At 37.3% G+C, this 21725-nt stretch overlaps 2 protein-coding genes across 2 annotated transcripts in view; both read left to right on the forward strand.

Annotated features, from left to right (window-relative positions):
* The window catches only part of ft (cadherin-related tumor suppressor fat), a 101800-nt gene extending 92576 nt beyond the window's left edge, over positions 1-9224 (forward strand). The window contains exons 8-9 of the mRNA XM_076117910.1: positions 342-5700; positions 5824-9224. Coding sequence (XP_075974025.1) covers positions 342-5700; positions 5824-8458 — 7994 coding nt within the window. The 3' untranslated portion in view covers positions 8459-9224. The remainder of the gene's footprint in view (positions 1-341; positions 5701-5823) is intronic.
* A 2080-nt stretch (positions 9225-11304) lies between these two features.
* Positions 11305-16403, forward strand: LOC142975560 (pancreatic lipase-related protein 3-like). The gene is made up of 7 exons (XM_076118493.1): positions 11305-11570; positions 12172-12259; positions 12532-12680; positions 13173-13424; positions 14259-14450; positions 14920-15088; positions 16278-16403. Exons 1-7 carry the CDS (start codon positions 11534-11536, stop codon positions 16384-16386), a joined length of 996 nt encoding a protein of 331 aa, XP_075974608.1. The 5' UTR covers positions 11305-11533; the 3' UTR covers positions 16387-16403.
* The last annotated feature ends 5322 nt before the right edge of the window (positions 16404-21725 follow it).

Here is a 21725-nt window from a genome sequence, read left to right on the forward strand (position 1 = left end):
TACTTAGACGTCTGCAAAACATTTATGAACAATATACGTTTATTGGTAGTTTCTAATTTCTGATTGTAATCTTATTTATTATCATGATTTCAGTTATAACCTTTTATGGTCTTCATGCATATTTTGCATATTATCTCTTTGGAGTTTGTTGTAACGACTTTTTATGATGTTCTTTTGTTGCAATGTATTGTTTGGTTACGACAGTTACGATTTATATTATTTAAAATTATACCTCTTTATTCCCAAACTTTGCTGTTGCGACACACATTTTATCGTTACCATTTAATATACACCACTTTAAACATTAAGTCATTTTTACAAAAAAAATTTGCTTTTTACAGGCTCTCCTCCACTGACAGGATCAGGAACAGTCAAAATTGTTGTACAAGACGTGAATGATAACAGTCCAGACTTTGAAAGGCAGAGCTACAGAACAAATGTAAAAGAAAACTTACTACCGGGAACAGTCATCCTAAGTCCAAAAGCTACTGATAAAGATGTTGGAAACAATGCTAAGATTAGATACAGTCTTCTCGGTGATAAGTCTGAAAGATTTCAAATTGACTCTTCATCTGGCGTTATCACAACTAACGCAACTTTGGATAGAGAAGACTGGGATGTTTACTATCTTATCATAATGGCGCAAGATTCATCAACCACTGACCCTAGAACAGCAACTGCTAATCTCACAATCATTGTTGAAGATGAGAATGATAACACACCAACGTTTGCCCATCCAGTTTATGAAGCACATATCTCTGATCGAACCGTCAAAGGAGACTTCGTATTCGGAGTCAAAGCCAGTGACAATGATATTGGATTGAACAAGAAAATCGTTTATGATTTAAAAGGCGAGCATCAAAATCTGTTCACAATCAATCGGGAAACTGGCGTCATAAAGGCGAATGACAATCTAATGAAGTATAAGGACAAAACTGGACCCACTTTTAATTTATTGATAATAGCAATGGATAGTGGTGTAGAACCAAGACAAAGTACTGCTGAACTGATACTGATACCAAAATCTGTAAAGAATTTTCCGAAATTCACCGTAACAAACAAATTAACCTTTACTTTTTCTGAAGATACATCAGAAGGAGTTTTAGTAACAAGATTATCTGCTACATCTCCTAAAAAGGGTCCAACTGGACTATTACAGTACGGCATTGCAGGCGGTAATGTTGGAGACGCACTGAGAGTAGAACCGATGAGTGGCGAAGTTTTTATTACTGGTAAAGGTCTTGACTATGAAACTATGCCTCTATACGAAGTCTGGTTCGAAGTACGAGATTCCGACAATCCACCGTTGAAATCGTTTATAGAAATAGAAATCAAAGTGACCGATGCAAATGATAACGCTCCAGTAATAAATAGCGTATTATACAATGCAACAGTGCTTGAAGAAGAATCTCCACCACAATTAGTGATTAAAGTTGAAGCTCATGATGATGATTCAAATGAAAATGGTAGAATATCATTCAAATTGGTAGATGATTACGACGAAACCTTTAGAATTGACACTGAAAATGGCGAAATTTACACAAACATTGCATTGGATCGTGAGTCTATTCCATTCTATGAACTAATCGTTGAAGCTGTGGATCATGGAGTTCCGCAGCTAGTGGGGACTTCTACGGTAATTGTAACCGTATTGGATAAGAATGACAATCCACCAAGATTCACCAGACTTTTTAGTGTCAATGTAACAGAAAATGCTGAAATCGGGTCTTTTGTGATACGAGTCACTAGCTCAGATTTAGACTCAGGTCCTAATGCTAATGCTACGTATAGTTTTGTTGAAAATCCGGGAGAGAAGTTTGTGATTGATCCAATAACTGGAAACGTTACTGTTGCTCGCCCATTGGATAGAGAACTTCAAGACGAGTATATTCTAAAAGTAGCAGCAACTGACGGGGCCTGGCGTTCTGAAACACCTTTGACTATCACCATTCAAGATCAAAACGATAATGCACCAGAATTCGAATATTCATTCTACAGTTTTAACTTCCCAGAATTACAAAAGAAAAACAGCTTTGTTGGCCAAGTTATTGCCACAGATAGAGACAAGCAGGGTCCTAACTCAATAATATCATACTCTTTACAACAGCCCTCAGATCTGTTTTCGATTGACCCAGCGACAGGCGAGATATTAAGTAAATTCATGATGAATTACAAGAGAACACTAATTAATTCATCGCCCGAAAATACATATTCGGTGATAGTTGTGGCCACAGATAATGGGAAGCCTCCTATGTCTTCTGAATGCTTAGTGACAATCAACGTCGTAGATGCCAATAACAATGCTCCTAAATTCAAATCTCATGAAAAGTTTGTGCCTGTACCAAAAGACGCATTGCCAGGAGAAAGAATTATAAAGCTAACTGCTGAAGATACAATGGATTTCGGTATAAATGCCGAAGTAGAATATTACATCCACGGCGGTAATGGAACTGCATATCTCGGTATCGACAAGAGAAATGGCTGGATAGTAGTAAACAAACAGTTTTATTACATGGGACAATTCTACGAACTTAAAGTGAAAGCAGTTGATAGAGGTGTCCCACCACAATCTGACGAGACAACCGTCATATTTGTTGTAACTGGTGAAAACTTCTATAGTCCCAGATTTACAGCCCTCAGTTATCAAGTGATTGTACCCGAAAATGAACCTGTAGGATCCTCGATCCTGACCGTTAGAGCCAGTGACGAAGATGAAGGACCTAACGGCATTGTACGCTATTCGATCTCATCTGGTAACGCTGGCGAAGAATTCCAAATTCATCCAATATCAGGTGACATCAGTATATTGCGACCTCTTGACTTCGACACCATTCAAGAGTATCGTCTGAATATCACTGCTAAAGATCTTGGTTTTAAACCTAAAGAAGCCGTCGCAACCCTCACAATTATTTTGACAGACATAAACGACAATGCTCCTCAGTTCAACCAAACTCAATACGTTGCATATTTACCAGAAAATTCACCAGTCAACAGCTTCATATACAAAGTAACAGCAGTTGATATTGACTCGCCAAAGAATGCTATCATTAAATATTTCATAAATAACGACATGGCTTCATTGTTCCACATAGATGTCAATACCGGAGAAATATTTTCTAAAGAAGTGTTTGACTACGAAGAGAAAACCGTGTATGTGTTAGAAATCAGGGCTGAAAACCCGGACTCGATTATGAGAAACACTACGAAAGTAATAGTTCACATTACAGGTGTGAATGAATACTTCCCTAAATTCAAGCAGCCTGTATTTCACTTCGACGTGTCAGAATCTGCGGAAGTTGGAGCAAATGTGGGCGTTATTCAAGCTACTGACCAGGACAACGGAGATGATGGCATTATTTATTACTTGTTTGTTGGATCTAGTAATGACAAGGGCTTTAGCATAAATTCACAAACAGGCGTTATTCGAGTAGCGCGTTATTTGGATCGTGAAACACAAAATAGATTTGTATTGACAGTTTTGGCGAAAAACTCTGGTGGCATTCACGGGAATGACACTGATGAAGCCCAAGTTATTATATCGATTCAAGACGGTAACGATCCACCTGAATTCTTGCATCATTACTACGAGGCAACTATTTCAGAAGGTGCAGCGATCGGTCAAGAAGTAATTCAAGTACAAGCAGTAGACAAAGATGTACGCCCACAAAATAACCAATTCAGTTTCTCTATAATTGGAGGAAATACTAATCAAGACTTCAAAATAGATCCTCAGACCGGTGAAATTGAAGTAGCTCGGCATTTAGACAGAGAAACGTTGCCAGTTTATTCGTTGATAGTTGGTGCTATTGATACAGGAGTTCCGCCACAGACTGGTACGACTACCGTCAAAATATCTCTGACTGACATCAATGATAATGGCCCCATATTTGATATATCGAGCTTCCAAGGGTCCGTTTATGAAAACGAACCTCCAAATACAAGTATAACTACACTCTCTGCTACTGATCCCGATCTTCCACCGAACGGAGCACCATTCTCCTATGCTATAGTAGGAGGCAAACATCAAAGCTATGTCAAAGTGCACAGACACACTGGAGTGCTTTTGACGACTAAGAAGATCGACCGAGAGCTAACACCTAACTTGGAAGTAGTTATACAAATAGAAGACAGCGGCAATCCAGTCATGAAATCGAATTACACAATATCGATAAAAGTATTGGATAGAAACGACAATCCTCCAACACCTAGATCTGCGCACATTGTGGTCTATGCTTTCAACAACAAGGTCCCCCGAGGCAAAATTGCTAATGTTAAGCCTAATGATCCTGATATCGTGGGCGACTACAAATGCAAAATTATTAAAGAATCGACTTCTGAAAATACGTTGTCACTACTCAACATTAGAACAGGATGTAATCTTTACACCAACGCTGTCAAACCTGGACAAGGATATTCCTTTTCCGTATCCGGGAATGATGGCGTTCACAGAGACGTCGTGTCGTCCATTAGTGTCGAATACTTTTCTTTTGACAACAATACTGTAGAGCAGTCTATTACATTACGAATTTTAAATATGACGGCATCTGATTTCCTCACTTACTACTATCGAAGCTTACTAGAAATATTAAAAGAAGATCTTAAGAGCAGAGAAAGTATTTATTTGTACAGCATCAATGAAGTAGACGGCCATTTAGATTTAACGATAGCAACAAAGGGTAATAACTCTATATGGAAAAGAGAAATCACCGAAAAGCACCTGAAAACAAAGGAAATGCAGATAATTAAGTTACTAAAACGACAGATTGTAGTGTCCTTCTTTCCATGTGCCTCACAAAAATGCCAAAATGGTGGTCAGTGTACAGATTCAATCAGGGTGTTGGAAGATACGAGAATAATTGAAAGCTCCTCCCTAATTTTGTCTTCACCCTCAGTGAAACATGAATATATTTGCCACTGTACGGATGGTTTCATCGGCAGCAACTGTGAAAAACGTCAAGATCCCTGCTCACCTAACCCTTGTAGATTTGGCGGACAATGTCGAAAACAAGGTCACGATTTCACATGCACATGTCCAGCGCGCCGTGACGGTAAAACGTGTGAGTTGGAAAGGGACGATGTATGCAGTAGCAACCCATGCAAAAACGGAGGATCTTGCAAAGAGAGCGCAGATAGGAATTCATTCTTCTGTCTATGTCGCCCTGGCTACCGCGGTAATCACTGCGAAGCTCTGGTGGACTCGTGCCGTCCTAATCCTTGTATGCATGGAGGAATATGCATAAGCCTAAAACCTGGCTATAAATGCAGCTGCACTAACGGTCGTTACGGAACTCACTGCGAGAGTACAACATTTGGTTTCGGTGAACTATCGTACATGCAATTCCCATCACTGGACGCATCAACTAACGACATAACTATCATATTTGCCACGACGAAACCCGATGCTCTGTTGTTGTATAATTACGGAGCGCAAACGGGTGGAAGGTCAGATTTTATCGCAATAGAGTTGCTGAGCGGAAAGCCATCATTTTCATTTGGAGGCGCAAGAACATCAATAACTTCTGTGGCTATCACAAATTCAAATAAAAATCTGGCTGATGGTAACTGGTACAAGCTCACCGCGACAAGGAATGGGAGAGTAATATCATTGAGCGTGGCATCATGTACCGACCACGGAGATGTCTGCACTGAATGCGAGCCTGGCGATGATTCTTGTTATGACGATGACACCGGACAAGCAGGGTACGTAACACTTTTATTTGTTCAGAATCAGACTAAATTATGAATAGATTTATATGTCGCTTAAGTGATTAAATTATGTTGTAGAATATTATTTGACTAATGTAAACAATTTTCCTTTTCCAGGACCTTAAACTTCAACAATGAACCTTTGCTGATTGGTGGTCTACAGAAAGCAGATCCAGTTCTTGAACGTCCAGGACAAATACATTCTGATGACTTCGTTGGCTGCATGCACAGCATTACTATAAACGGTCGCATGCTGAACCTCACCAATCCTATTAGATCTCGAAGTGTAGAACCAAAATGTGAACGTTCTGAAAAAGGTGCTTGTTATAAAAAGGATATTTGTGGCTCCGGTCAGTGCTTAGATAGATGGAGAGCTAATTTGTGCAAGTGTGAGGGTAACGTCGTATCACCGGACTGCGCTCATTCACTTCAGTCCATTTCAGTTGCTGAAAGTGGTTTCATTACATACACGATATCAGAAAAACACCGGAGGATGCAACTGCTTGAAACATTTTACGGTGGAAATACCAGATGGTCGAAGAAAAACAGCAAATCATCTGGCAAAGTAATACCAAAAGTCAATAGCCCCGCAAAGATTCTGTCTTTCTTCTTTAGAACACATAGAAAAGACGGTGTCTTATTTTACTCAGCGACGGACAAATATTACACACTGATTGAATTAATTGAAGGTAAAGTGATCTACACATCAAAACAAAACACAGTTGTGAACATGAGCCAAACTGAACAAGCCGATGTGTCTGATGGTACTTGGCATAACATCACACTAGTTTCAGTTGGCAGAAGCATACGTCTGCTCGTCGATAGTGAGAACGTTGGCGAAGAGCTTGATGCAGCTGGCGTGCATGATTTTCTCGATCCCTACCTAACAATTATATCATTGGGAGGTGTGAAAACTGAATGGGTAACAACATCAAGCCTAAATAAATTCGAGGGATGTTTGGCAAACTTTTCTATCAACAGCGAAATCCAGCCCTTCAGCGGAAATGGAAGCATTTTCCGAGAAACGGTTTATCGAGGAAAGATTGTAAACGGTTGTCATAGCGCTTTCGGAGTCGGAGCTGCTCAGAATCACCCGTTGCGTATCGGCATAACTCTTGTCATAGTATTCTTTGTGATCTTGTTGGTTGCGATCTCAGTTTCCATTATCTTTTATCGACTTAGGAAACAAAAGAAAGAAAAAGGTAATGGATCTGCGAACAAAAGTAACATGGTACATTCTAAGCAAAACGGAGGCCCTGCTATGTTGAACGCACCGAATTTAATCGCAGGCACAAACGATAGTATAATGAACCGGAACCTTCATAACAATGACACGAGCCTCAATAGTTACATGTCTGAAAATGCGGATATAACACGAAATGTGGGTCACATCGTTGGCCCTGAGTTGTTATCAAAGAAATACAAAGACAGAGAAATCATGAATATCGATCCACCAAGGCCTCAACGCCCTGATATCATTGAACGCGAAGTTGTTGGCAAAAGTCCAGCTCTTAGAGAAGACCACCATCCACCTCCGCCTCCGTCCACGAATACTTCACATCACACGCACGATCATCCCAGTGGAATAGACCTAAACTCAGAAGTTCCCGAACATTATGATCTAGAAAATGCCAGTTCTATCGCGCCCTCTGACATAGATATCGTTTATCACTATAAAGGGTTTAGAGAAGCAGCGGGAGTTAGAAAGTACAAAGCTACGCCACCGCCTATAGCGGGCTACCATCACAAACATCAAACGCCGCAGCACAGGCATTCGCCGCATCATCCGAGTGGATATCCGTCAAGAGTACCACAAGCTGCACAACCGCCGCCGCAGCCGAGACAACATCAAACTACTCCACTTGCACGATTATCACCAAGTAGTGAACTAAGTCAACAACCCCGAATATTAACTCTTCACGACATTTCCGGAAAGCCTTTACAAAGCGCTTTATTAGCCACCACATCTAGTTCTGGCGGTGTTGGTAAGGATGCACTCCATAGTAACAGTGAAAGGAGCTTAAATAGTCCAGTTATGTCACAACTCAGTGGACAGAGCTCTTCGGCAGGGAGGAAAACTCCAAGTGCTCCACCACAGGTTCCGCAGGTAGTTTCTGTCGGATCAGGTGCTGTAGGATTAACTGCAGAAGAAATAGAAAGAATGAATGCAAGGCAACGGACCTCTAGTTTAGTGTCTACATTGGATGCAGTGTCAAGTTCAAGTGAAGCGCCACGGGGAGGAGGAGTCGGCCATCACATGTCGCACAGACATCATTCTCCACCAGACGATAACAGGAGCTCTACAGGTTCGGACGATGAAAGTGGAAATGACAGCTTTACTTGCTCCGAAATTGAATATGATAACAATAGTATCAATGCAGATAAATTAGAAGATGTTAGAAGACAAAATGTTAGTAGTGGAAGTAATCCTAAAAAGCCTATATTGCCACCACCGTACGAGAGTTTTGACTCCTCTTTTCGTGGTTCTTTGAGTACTCTAGTCGCATCTGATGATGATTTAGCTCCCCACGTAAGCTCAGCTCTATACAGACAAGCAAACGGTTCTCCGGCATCAGCAGCACTCGGGTGGGGACCAGCACCACTCGACTTATTCAACTGGGGTCCAAATTTTGAGAGTATGATAGATGTATTCAAAGACATAGCAGAATTACCTGACTCAGTAAACGGACGAATATCTTCCTCACTTAGACTGCAGAATGGTACGCCGAAGCCTTCGGAAGAATACGTCTAATATTATAGTCTAGGATAAGATTGTAAATACAAATAAACTTAGTTGATAAGGTTTTGTAAAAAAATTGTTGCGATCTTGTATCAAGGTCTCTCTATTTTCTTGCCATATATTGTTTATATGATTTCATTATAAGATGAGTAATAATTGTGTCTATATTCTTTGAAAATTAAGTGTCTTCACATCACCTTAATGATTCGGTAGGACCTATGATCGAATGTCAACCGTTATGGAGAATGCTTGACGTTCGATGGGTCCCCGCGTGGCGTAAATTTTACGTGGCAGGTGGCACTGTCAGTCTGTCACGCATTTTAATATACAAATAATAATAATGTTACAAATAATTGGTACAACAAAAAAGAAACCTCATTGTGTATAAAGTTGTAAATATAATGTTTCGAAAATAATGTTTTGTGTAAATATTGTGACAACGAATTATGTTTTGTTAGTTCAAATTGTAACACGAAATTTAAAGGGCTCTGATTGTTTGACTAGAAGGTATAAAGCTTCTGTACTGGACCGTCTTATGTAAATAGTATATAAATACGCTTATTTAGTGGAACGGAATCCATGTGATAATGTTTATTTGTACAATTTATTCTCATATTTAAATTTTCATTGCCAGTCCATGTCAGACGGAGATGAGAGCACTCAGAGCATTCCTACCTGTTATCGATTATATCGCCATATTATTTAGTGAAGTGCCAAATGACTTTAAATAATTTTAAATAACTGACTGATTTCATAAATAAAATATAATTTAAACCGACTTTTCTTTTTATTTCAATATCCTTTGTCACATTTAACACACTTAAAATCATAATCAAAACATGATTACCTTGTATACCAGTATTATAATACTGGTATACAAGGTACTGATATAAACTAGTAAAAACCATTGGCTATTAAAACCATTTCTATAAAATGAGTAGATTAATGAAAACGCTATGCCATTTTAATTCAAAGCCATGTTATTTTTATAATGGTACATTTTGCATACATTACTTGTTTTGAAGCGCCGTACAAAGCCTATAATCCGACTAACTGTGCAATAAAACAAGTCTCAAGAACTCAAATTCATACGCACTTTACGCAGTATGCGAAATTTCAATGATACAATTATTTTAATTTGCTATCTTAATTAGAGGATTGACAATATAGTGTGACAATAAAGGTAACATACCTAGTTTATGGTTCCGGATACAGAATAAACGTTAAAACCAGAAGTAATGCCCTTATTTTATTATCGTTTTCGTACGGTAATTACTTAAATAGTAGGCAGGCCCGGTAAAATTCACAAAACGATGATAAGATGATAAGCACTCGTGTTCCCTTACGACAATTTCAATGTCATTTACATAACAATTTGGAACAACAACACTAATGAGCGGTTGTTACGCCTAATAGAGGTAGAAAACGAAGTAGTTTCATTAAAAACTTACTACTAAGACTATTTTTTTAATGTCATTTGTATGGTTCAGTCTAGTTTCAAAAAAACCTCTTATTAAAATCTGACAGAGGCCTGTTAGGCAACTGCAGTGAAGTTCAACATTTTAAAAAGGTGTTTCTGGGTCCCAGTATTATTAGTATTTGGTCGGTCTTAGCTGTTCTCTGACTAACTTCATGATCAACCTAGTGACAAATTAATTCAAGCCGTTCATTTTCCGAAGTTTAACAATTCTTGATTCTGTTTTACTGAATACAACATGAACATACAATTAACGTGTGCGATGGTTTTCTAATTTAGGTTCCAGAATATTTTATAGAAATAATTTGATTAGCAGCCATGCTTCTATTAAAACTTATTTAAATTGATAAAATCAACAGCTCTTTGGCTTGTAATTGACAATATTGATTGTCAATTTCCCAATAACAGAGGTGGGTTAAATTTAATTATTCACATCTGCACACAAACCACCGTAGTAATTGAAAACGTTATCGTTAGATCTTTGATAAGGTGACTCTCAATCTATAATCTTGTATTGACTGCAGGAAAAGTCTTCGCATCATTCTAAGCATCAATAAAATTAACAATCGAGCACTGAAACGCCTCTCAGATTTCGGTGCTCTCAAGTCTCATGCTGTCTTTGTCATTTCTAAACGTACTGTAGAGAAAGAAACACTTTTGAGTGCCTATTAAAATTGAGTGACGTTTCTACACATCATACCAATTTTGTAATATTAGGTCGGGTAAAAAGTCTTTTCGCACTATAGTATGTATGAACTTTTATGTAAATCTTTTCTCTACACAAAAACGCTCGATATTTGGGTACCTCACGAGCTCACTGAAAGAAACCTAATGAACCGTGTACTCATTTGTGATTCTTGAAGCCAAAGAGATTTTATTACAAGTTCGTATGAACTTGTAATAAAATATATAATGCGATAATGCTAAAATATATATGCGAATACCATAATGCGAAAAGACTTTTTCCCCAAACTAATATTTTTGCTCATAAAACCAAAGCAAATCTTTCTGCAAATTAAAATGCGATCTTGGTAAAATACTTCAAGCTAAAGAAAGATTTCGATTTCATTTTATTTAGTTTGATATCAAAGTTCAATACTATGTGACTAAAATCATCATCAATCACTGCTAAAATACAGTCCGAGTTCAATCAACTTCGATGATTTAAATCACAGAAAGACGTTTCTTTGATCGTGACGTCACATATTAGCATTTTAATTATCATTAGAATTCTCAATGGGAGCCGAGTATGAAAAAGTCAGTCGCACATTTTGATGTTGCTTTTTGTCGGGTTGTAAACAAACTGTAATAAAAACTATAAATTGTCTTCGTATCGTTAATACCTTAGTACTGTCAGTAAATAAAGAGATATTAGCTGAGCGATAAGCCGGCACAATACGAGAAACTTTACCAGTCTTCTAGTGGCACCTCGTGGATGCATAGACAAACATTTGTTAGGGGAATATCCTCTAGTATATTTTCTATTCTAGTCAGCTGTTTTTGTGGGTTATTCGTGAAGTTGCGGCACAGTAAAGGCGCTCTATAATTTTTATATTAATGTGCCAGTTAACTCCGCCCTCTAGCTACCGAACGCTTATGATATCGTGATAATGTTTTTTATTATTTTGTTTTTGTTCTGTTATGTATGTGAGTATTATTAAATAACTTAAATATTTCGAACAATTATTAGGATACCTTTTTATTTCTTATAACAAAAATAATTGATTTTGATTTAGTTCAACAGAAAATACAACATTTTATGAAGACGTCGTGCCTCGTATAGATAACCAGTTGTGATAATTTAGAACATTAAAGTTTCAAATCCTGCAAAATATATTTTTTACGATATTGATGTTGAATAATTAAATCAATAAACTAAATTGTTAAACCTCTATCAATAACAATTCAAATGGATTAAGATTTATATTAAAGCACGTAAACAGCTTAGAAAAAACTTGCTTGCTAAAAATAAAAAAAAAGAATTAAGTAATTTATGAACAATAGTGTTTCTGAAGGTAAAACAATATCTTTAAAACCGCCAATAAAATATATTTCAGTAAAGAATTAATTAAGTGCTTACTTTAATTACATGTTGCCCAAGCAATAAATGCGATATCTATTACAAATATTGTCTGGAAACTTTATTACTTACCTATATGAAGAAAATGTTTAATTAGCCGATAGCACACATGATTAAAAGTGTTCTAGTTTTTTTCTACGCAAATATATCTTATCACATTTCCTCTAGGTGAAATATCAATAATTACTGCGGATGAATGCGTGGAACCACCAATGGAATGTCCTAACAAAAATATAACATTTTGGTTGTATACAAGGTGAGGAAAAAACCAAAAATCCTTTTTCGTTCACTTTTTATTATATATTTTTTTGACCTCATTGTAGTTATTATAGGGCAAACGATTTCCTTTACGTTGCACTTCTGTTATGAGTTGGCAAATGCCAGTTTCTCCAGTACAAGTTTTGTTCGTCTCATTATTTTCGTATTGGTCCGCAGCACTGTCGACCAGTACTTTGGGAGGCTCATCCAACGTTTTTCAGATTTACTCTTATTACAGGTTAATTGTTTCTATGTTTACAAATCTTTCAGGGCAAACAGCAACAAACCCCATCAGATAACAGTCAGTAATCCGCAATCTATTAAAAACGCTCCGTGGGTAGAAAAGGCGCCGGTTAAGATACTTATACACGGGTACACGGGCCACAAGGACTTTGCACCAAACGATGAAATCAGACCAGGTAAGAAAAAAATACGCTAGCAATAGTTCTTCTGTCCGAAGATAAGATGCTGTTTATAAGCTACTAGCTTTTACCCGCGACTTAGTCCGCCATTTTTTCTTGGGAATGCGTCACTTCCCGGGGTAAAAAGTAGCCTATGTCCTTTCTCGGGTATCAAAATATCTCCATACCAAGTTTCATGCAAATTGGTTTAGTAGTTGAGGCGTGATTGAGTAACAGACAGACAAACAGAGTTACTTTCGCATTTATAATATTAGTATGGATGAAAGCATTTCCCGAAAAGCATACCCAAAGTTGGTTCCAGACTTGGTGCACTTATGGTGAATTGAAACTAAGTTTTTTAATTTACAACTAACGTGAAGTCGACTTTGAGTCCTGAACTGATAAATAACTTCATTAGAATGCTATTCCTGCATGATGCTCATTCTCTCTTTGGTGCAATTAATTTCATAAACCAGTATCACAATTATTATAACTTCCTAATACTTGCAGCATACTTAGAGTGTTGCGACTACAACATTATATCGGTGGACTACAACCCGATAGCACGGGAGCCTTGTTACATAGAAGCGGCTCGTAACACGGAACTGGTGGGCAAATGTACCGCACAGCTGATAGATGAACTTGTCAATACGTACCACTTCGCCCTGGCGTCGTTCCACGTCATCGGCTTCAGTCTCGGCGGACAAACAGCTGGGTATATCGGCAACTACATCACTTGCGGGAAATTACCTAGGATTAGTGGTAAGCATAGTTTGACATGTGCTTTTCTATTTTGGTTTTCCGTTGCTTAGTGAAATTCAATCTGGATCCGTCAAACATTACTCCAGATTTTTTCCTAATAAACTGTCGATCATTGCCTGAAATGTGGAAGAAGGTCATTAACCTTTGTGCCTCTGACAACATGTAGAGCTGTCAATTTTGTGCCCCTCCGCTGGCCAGTCTTTCATCCAACAGGATATTATGATTGTACTACACATACCCGAGAAATACCCCAATTTTGCAACAAAAATTAACTTCCGTGTAATAGGCTAACTACCTCAATATCGATCAGGAGGATATTATTTATTTTTATTATACGTCTGTAATACTTACCGACTTACATCACACTTGTAACTCTGCAATAGTTAGTCGATTAACACGTCTAGATTTAGTCAGACTCATATTAAATATACATTGCGCTGGTTATGTAAATATCACGCAAGAGGGTTTTTTGCGCCTACGAGTTTGTATTCTTACGCTCTCATGTTACAAACGATGAATGCAACAATGTTATAATGTAGGTAACTGGACGGTGCAAGAAAGCGCCTATCGATAATTTCAGAGCACTTTGTAACTAAAGAAAAGGTATGAAACGAATACTCCATTCCTCATTTTGAAGCCTGTATTATTTGACTACTACGAGGATTCACTAGTAACCTATATCATAAGTTTGGCATATTATGCTACAGAAATTGTGCGATTTCCCAAACTAATGCAAGCGGTAGTGACTGACTTGAAAGTACCAAATAAAAATAAGTAATTTAATAATAATAATTTTAATAAAAATATTAATTTTCTGGATTTCTTTTTTTCCAGCGTTAGATCCTGCAATGCCGCTCTTCGTGACAACAGATAACACTAAGAAAGTAGACAAGGATGACGCATTATTCGTCGATGTATTGCACACCAACGCCTTAGAGAAGGGGAAGTTGGAAGCTTGTGGTGATGTCGACTTCTATGCGAACGGAGGCATCACTCAACCCGGCTGTAGGAAGACTAAAGACAAAAGTAAGTGGATTTTTCTTAGTGGAAGACAATTTAAGGCGATCTTTATTAAAATAATTAATTTCAAGCCTAACAAATGCAATGGTCCCAAATTGAAACCACGTATGAAATAGCTGAGAATTTGTAACGTATGATAATCCAGAGGTTTGTTACGTAATTTTTTTAACCCGTGACTGTCCCACTGCTGGTCAAGGGTCTCCTCCCAAACAAGTCTTATTATACCTTACCTTAGCACACATAAATCAAATATCTTTGGACTCACTTTCCTTCCACCACAGCTTTTAGCAACCTTCTGGCTATATTTTTTAGACTAAACCAAATTATTCAATGTTTTTTTTGTTAGCCCTTTAAGTGTCCCACTGCTGGGCAAAGGCCTCCCCACTTTCCTTTCAAACTTGTCTGTCTTGTACTATTATTTAATTATTCAATGAATGAATAAAATTACATATAGTCAATTATCTTGTGACCACAGGCCTTTCCAGCTGCAACCACGATAGAGCGCCGATATACTTCGCAGAGTCAATCACAACAGACACAGGCTTTTACGCGACCAAGTGTTACTCATGGATCACATACATGATCGGCTGGTGCGAGATGTTTGCCAGTGACGAAGTATTAGTAGGAGAACATGTCCCGAGGGAGTGAGTGTTAACTACAACTATTTTAGTTAAGCTATATTTGTATGAGAGACGAGCGAGGTTTACGTACGATCAGCGTCGAAAACATATGAGCATTTTTACTAACGGAAATTTTTAAATGACTGCTGCATATTTATATTTTCGTAGTACAAACACTGCGTATTGTTTGTTGACAAATTACAATAATTAAATTGATATTTTCATACAAAGAAGCACGATTGAAAGTGTGATGGTGAATCATATTTTAAAGCTGTACCTACCAAATTCTACAAAAGTTACATGTGAAGACAGTAGCTATAGGCTGACGTGGCAAGGTTTTCATAGCTGCCTTGCATGTGCCTGTTCAAGAACCAACCTAAGAGAGGTCAATGACCGATGGATTCAAAAACAAATATTGTAAGAATTTCAAGATTATTCAAGTTTATGAACAGTCTCAGCTTGCTATTTATCTTTAATAGCGAGTAAAAGTAAAAAGTCATAAAAAAACACTTATCAGTAAACAAGTTGCTAGGCGTTGCTAGTGTTTGCTAAAACCTATTTTTATGTAACTATTAATAGCGAGCAATTCTCAGCAATTTACCCGTTCTGTGATCAAGTGCAGGTACCGAAACACTTCCACACTTTCACTGAGAAGCGGTTTCCTTTTATTCAGAACTTACTTCCTTCTAATAATGTCAACTTACTATGAGACACTACACAGTAATAATTATTACTCTAAGTAATAAACATTCTTGGCAGGTTCAAATACAAATTCAAATTATTTTTATTCGCAGAAAATATGGTACAAAAGATGGTTATCAAAATAATACAGTATCACATATTTTGTCATTAAGATTTCATTGTCTTTAAAATAAATTGTATTGTAGTTGATGCACATTTTTCCGCTTCACACAAACATTTGCAAGAGTGCTCTTGTCACACCCTTTTTGCAAGTGAGAGGTCAGTTCAATGACCTCAGGGAGCTTGAACTACCGAATTAAGAGTCACCATTTTAACTCAAGGTATTTTTAAGTGTATTATGCATGCAAGTGTTATACTCATATGAAATGCATATTTAATTTTGTTCACGTCTAAAGTACTTCTACATTGAGGTCAATTCTCAACAGATAACTTCAATCGAGGATTCGTTTCCATTATAACGAGATCTGTTCAATACAAGAAGAACGCTAATCATCCTTTTTTTTATTTTCAGTGCGAAGGGACTCTACTTCTTCGTGACAAATAAAGAAAAACCCCACGCTCGCGGTTCAAGTAAAAGCAAAAACTATAAAAGAAGTCTTTCTTTTCCATGGATTAAATGATACTATACCGAAAAAAATATTTATTTATTTTTATTATGGTATATTCATAGACCGCTGCCTAATTTGTAGAACATCCATAGTAGCGCTCATCAAATAGCGCCCCAATATAACAACTTAGGATAACTTATGAAGTATTTGTGTAGTAACACTAGGAATATTTTTAATACGGTAAGGCGTGACGAAGAAGCGCAATTACTTTAACCGTTCCCGGACTGTTGACATTCGTGATTATTCATCTATTCGGACCAAAGGCTCTTTTCTTTACCACTATGAAGCTATGAAGCAAGTGAGCCTGTTTTTTAAATACTCGGTTTTCCACACTTACTCCTTACATTGGCCCAAATTCGGTACATTAGTTAGCAGCTCGTAATACAACACTCACCTGAACGAATACATTCAATATTGAATATGTATTCACTAATGAACGAGTAATATACGAATCTGAACAGCTTGCGGAGAACCACCTTGATGTACAATTTAATTCCGATTAGCCTTTTCGATCAATATTTCGCCCTGAACTTACATTTGTCCTCAAGTACTCATATTCGAATGACACTAAGATTATGACCATTGGCACTACCGGTCTCCACTGACTATTCTATAGGTCAAAGTTGAACTCCTAACCTACATAACAAACAAATAGTATGTTATTTAGAAGTCAAACTTGACACTTGAAGAACGTGCACTTGAAAGTTGAACGAAGCGGTTGGAAGCGGCGAGGTAACGCACATGTAATCAAAATCAAAATCAAAATCAAAATCAAATCATTTATTCATATAGGTCAAATGTTGACACTTATGATAGTCAATGATACAGAGAGTGAATTTACCGCCAGTTCGGAAGGTAGGGCAAATGAGAAGAGCTGGCAAGAAACTCCAGGCCACTCTTTTTAATCGCCAATAAATTTTAACAATCTTTCTATTAGGTATAAATTTTTGATGATGTTAGGAGCTGCTACCAACACTACCGAACACACATAGGTATAATATAAATAAATTAAATCAATATAAAGGTGCTAATAACATAACAAGTGTATTGGAAGCATGGGAGCATCTACCTAGATCATGATAGTATTGCAGTCATAAGAGGCATCTCAAGAGCATACTATGGCACAAGGAATTATATCGATTAATACTTATTTACTTAAAAAAAAAATATATTTGGCAAATTCACCACAACCAGGACGACCAGTCACCCCAAGCAGCACCCGTTCACGAGTATGACGCATGGACCAGCCATCACCCCCTTCGCACATATTAGAGGGAAGGGGGTGACCCGGCACACGACGCCGCCGCAAGCAATGACATTTTAGTGAGCATGACGAACCTTGGCATGTGGGAGCCCACCATATCTATCAAGAAAAGAAAACGAGTGCCACTGAGGCTCGTGTGATACCTCTCTGTTACAGAGTTAAAATACTACTGATTAATATTTATACAATGCAAAGATGAATATATACATATATAGATAGTTAATCTTGATTTGTGTAGAACGCGCAACTAATCCCATGATTTCTTGTCCATTATATAATCGTCGATCTTATAATAACCCCTTTTAATAAGATGATCTTTAACAACTAATTTGAATTTTTGTTGGGGTAGATCCAAAACACTGCTGGGAAGTTTGTTGTACAACCGAACACCAAGACCTGCAAATGAGTTGTGTACTTTTTGCAATCTATTGCAGGGACCTACTAATTTGTGCTTATTTCTGGTATTAATGTTATGTATGTCACTATTCTTAGTAAACGAATTTATGTTTTGTTTGACGAACATCAAATTCGCAAAAATATACTGTGATGCCACCGTCAGTATACCTATTTTCCCAAATACCTCCCGCAGAGAGTCCCGCGCTCCTAAGCCGTAAATAGCGCGAATTGCTCTTTTTTGAATAACGAAGATTGTGTCTATATCAGCAGCTCGGCCCCAAAGTAGAATACCGTAGGACAAAACGCTGTGAAAATAACCAAAGTAAACCAGTCTTGCCGCATCTACACCCGCAAACTGTCTTACCTTTCTTATCGCATAGGCTGCGGAGCTGAGCCTGCCCGCGAGCTTTGTTATTTGGGTGCCCCATTGAAGCTTATTATCTAAGTCTACACCTAGGAAGGTTGCGGAGTTGACCATGTCTAACACCTCACCATTTAGAACTACATTCGTACCTAGATTCCTAGCGTTGGGCATGGTAAACCTAATGCATTTCGTTTTCTTAGAATTTAACAATAAATTGTTGGCTGTAAACCAATCGAGAACCTGTGTAAGAGCACCATTTACATCGTCAAAATCAGTTTTCTTACGATCTACTTTAAATATAAGCGACGTATCATCAGCAAATAGTACGATGTCACACAGATCCTGCACCTGATGTGGCAAATCATTAATATATACCAGAAAAAGAAAAGGACCAAGGATAGAGCCCTGCGGTACCCCTAAACTAACTGCAGATCCAGTGGATCTTGACCCATTGATATCTGTATACTGTACTCTCTCAGACAAGTAGGATGCAAGTAGGTCAAGTGCCACATCCCCAATCCCATAGAATTTAAGTTTATATAAAAGAGTATTGTGGTCAACACAATCAAACGCTTTGGAGAGATCGCAGAATACCCCAATAGCATCCTGCGACGCTTCCCAAGCATCGAAAATATGCCTAATAAGTGTGACCCCTGCATCGATGGTAGATCGACCCTTTGTAAAGCCAAACTGTTTGCTGTGGAGTAAATTATACAAACTGAAATGGCTCTCTAATTGCTCTAATATAGCCCTTTCAAATATTTTACTGAGAGCAGGCAAGATGGATATTGGCCTAAAGTTACTGGGCTCACTTTTGCATCCGTTTTTAAACAAGGGAATTATCTTACTGTGCTTCATTAAATTAGGAAACACACCTACATCTACACATCGATTAAAAGTTGCAGCTAAATGAGGCGCTATCTCAGCGATAATACTCTCAAGTAACTTTACAGAAATTCCCCACAAGTCCGCTGTATTTTTTGAATTAAGCGACTTGAATACTCTGATTATGTCAGAGGGGTTTATATGCTTAAAATAAAATGAGACATTGCACTGACCCACATTGCTCCTAAGTAATGATCCTGCTTTAGCGGTTGAGGAATTTAAGGAACTAGTCGTAATGACTGGTATGTCAGAAAAATAATTGTTAAATGTTTGAGCTACGCCTAGGCTATCTGTAATAACCCGATTGTTAACATTTAATTCGAAGTCGTGATCAGGTGGTGACGATCTTCCTGTTTCATTGTTGATAATATTCCAAGTTGTTTTTATTTTATTGTTGGAATTTTTGATCTTGTTGCTTAAGTACAAAGACTTAGCAGCGGCACAAGATTTTTTAAAGATTTTAGAGTAATTCCTAACATATTCAAGAAAACCTGGATTGAAATTATATTGTTTCATGGCATACAGCTCATACATCCTAGCTCTACTTTTGTAAATTCCTACGGTCGCCCAATCGCAGAATTTCAGCTTTGTATTTTCCTTTGTAATAGTTTTTTCCTTAAAAACCGTATTAAATTCAGACTCAATAACATTAAACAAGGATTTATAGAGAACCTCTGGGTCATCCTGAGTAATATTAATGTTGGAAATCTTGGCGGCTACCTCTTGATTAAATAATGCCAAGCGGTTGTGGGTAATAGGTCTAAAAGTTATCGTGTTAGATTTGATAACGTTCTTCCTAGAGAAGACGGCGTTCAGCCCACAGTGGTCTGACGTTAAATCGTTGACTATGACCCTGTCTAGACATACGCAGTTGCTAAACATATTGTCCAAGCATGTGGCCGAATGTTCGGTAATTCTAGTTGGATTATTAAAGAGATGTTTAAGATTAAATGATTTAAAGAGAGAAATCAGTCTGGTGGTAGTGTTGGACTGCTCCAATATGTTTACATTAAAATCACCACAGACAACCACATACTTGTTACTAACACTCAAACGCTTTAATATATCTTCCACTATCGCTTCAAACAAACTGAAGTCACTCATTGGTGGACGGTATATACATGCTATAATATGCTGCTCGAGTTCTACACAAGATACTTCGGCAGTACGTTCTACTGACAAGCTAACTATATCCTTACGTTCTTTGCATTTTAAATTGTTGCTAACTAAAATCATTGACCCTCCATGTATAGCCTTCTTCCTACTGAATGCACTTATCATGGAATAATATTGATTATTTAATATTAATTGGTGCGACAGCAACCAATGTTCCGTGACACAAAATACGTGTGTGTCATGTTTTTTCAAAAATAATTCTATCTCTAATTCTTTGCCGGATAAACCTTGTATATTTTGGTGTACTACGTTCAGAAAACCTGCCTGTTTATCCGTTGTCTTGCTTAAGCGTTTAAATTATTGTTGTTCTTTGTTACATTATGCGTAACTGTGTCCTTACAAACTAAATTATCAATAATATTAATCACAGTATTGTTAGTAAAACGACTAGACAATACTGTTCCGTCCTTAAACCTAGGCTGTGTTATATCTTCTATAACTAAGTTAATATTATATGCTAACAGAGTAGCAATTAAATGTCGATTTTTGTAAGAAAGGAACATTCTTTCTTTTGTTAAATAAAAAGTACTAATAAATTTATTAGTATCAAAAAACAATAGTCTATCACTATGATAAATTCAGTAATCAGTTCCGTGTTCCGTGTTTCTTGAATCTTGATAACATTACGGTTACCTACTTAATTCTAATTTTTATGCGAGTTTTTAGTCCAAACTTTATTATTCAATGAGTCATTTTTACGTAATATTCGATAACAGCTGTCTACTATAAACATTGATATAATAATATGCAACACTTTTTCCTCAATTTATTATATGATTCTTTTTCATTTTTTACGCTTTATGTATTCGAGTTTTTGTGCAAGATTCTTGACTAAATTATTAAAGAACTTTTAATATGGTTGAAGGTAACCATAATAATAAAAATCGTGACAAGATTTATGAAGCAACATAGACCACAATAGGGTAATATCGATGGTAAACCGCAACATCAAACTGCGGCCATCAATCTCTGTTCTCACATATATCATACAAATATGTAGGCAGATATTATTATGATGTCTGCAATCACCAAAATGTGAGTTTCATATAACCTGTATGTTGTAACTGGATAGGCCAATGATCATCATGGCAAGAAAGATTGCTGGTCATCCATCGTAGCACCGTATATTTAAATATTTCCAAATCTATTTGGCGGACATTCCACTTGTAATCAAAGGTAAGAGAGCCGGACACTCAGTATGGGGCTTTCCCCACATCCTTGTCATGTATCCTCAATAAAGTGTTGCAAAACTTTGCAGCTCGACAG

Source organism: Anticarsia gemmatalis, chromosome 9, assembly GCF_050436995.1.
Source record: "Anticarsia gemmatalis isolate Benzon Research Colony breed Stoneville strain chromosome 9, ilAntGemm2 primary, whole genome shotgun sequence".
In the NCBI taxonomy this organism is placed as follows: domain Eukaryota; kingdom Metazoa; phylum Arthropoda; class Insecta; order Lepidoptera; family Erebidae; genus Anticarsia; species Anticarsia gemmatalis.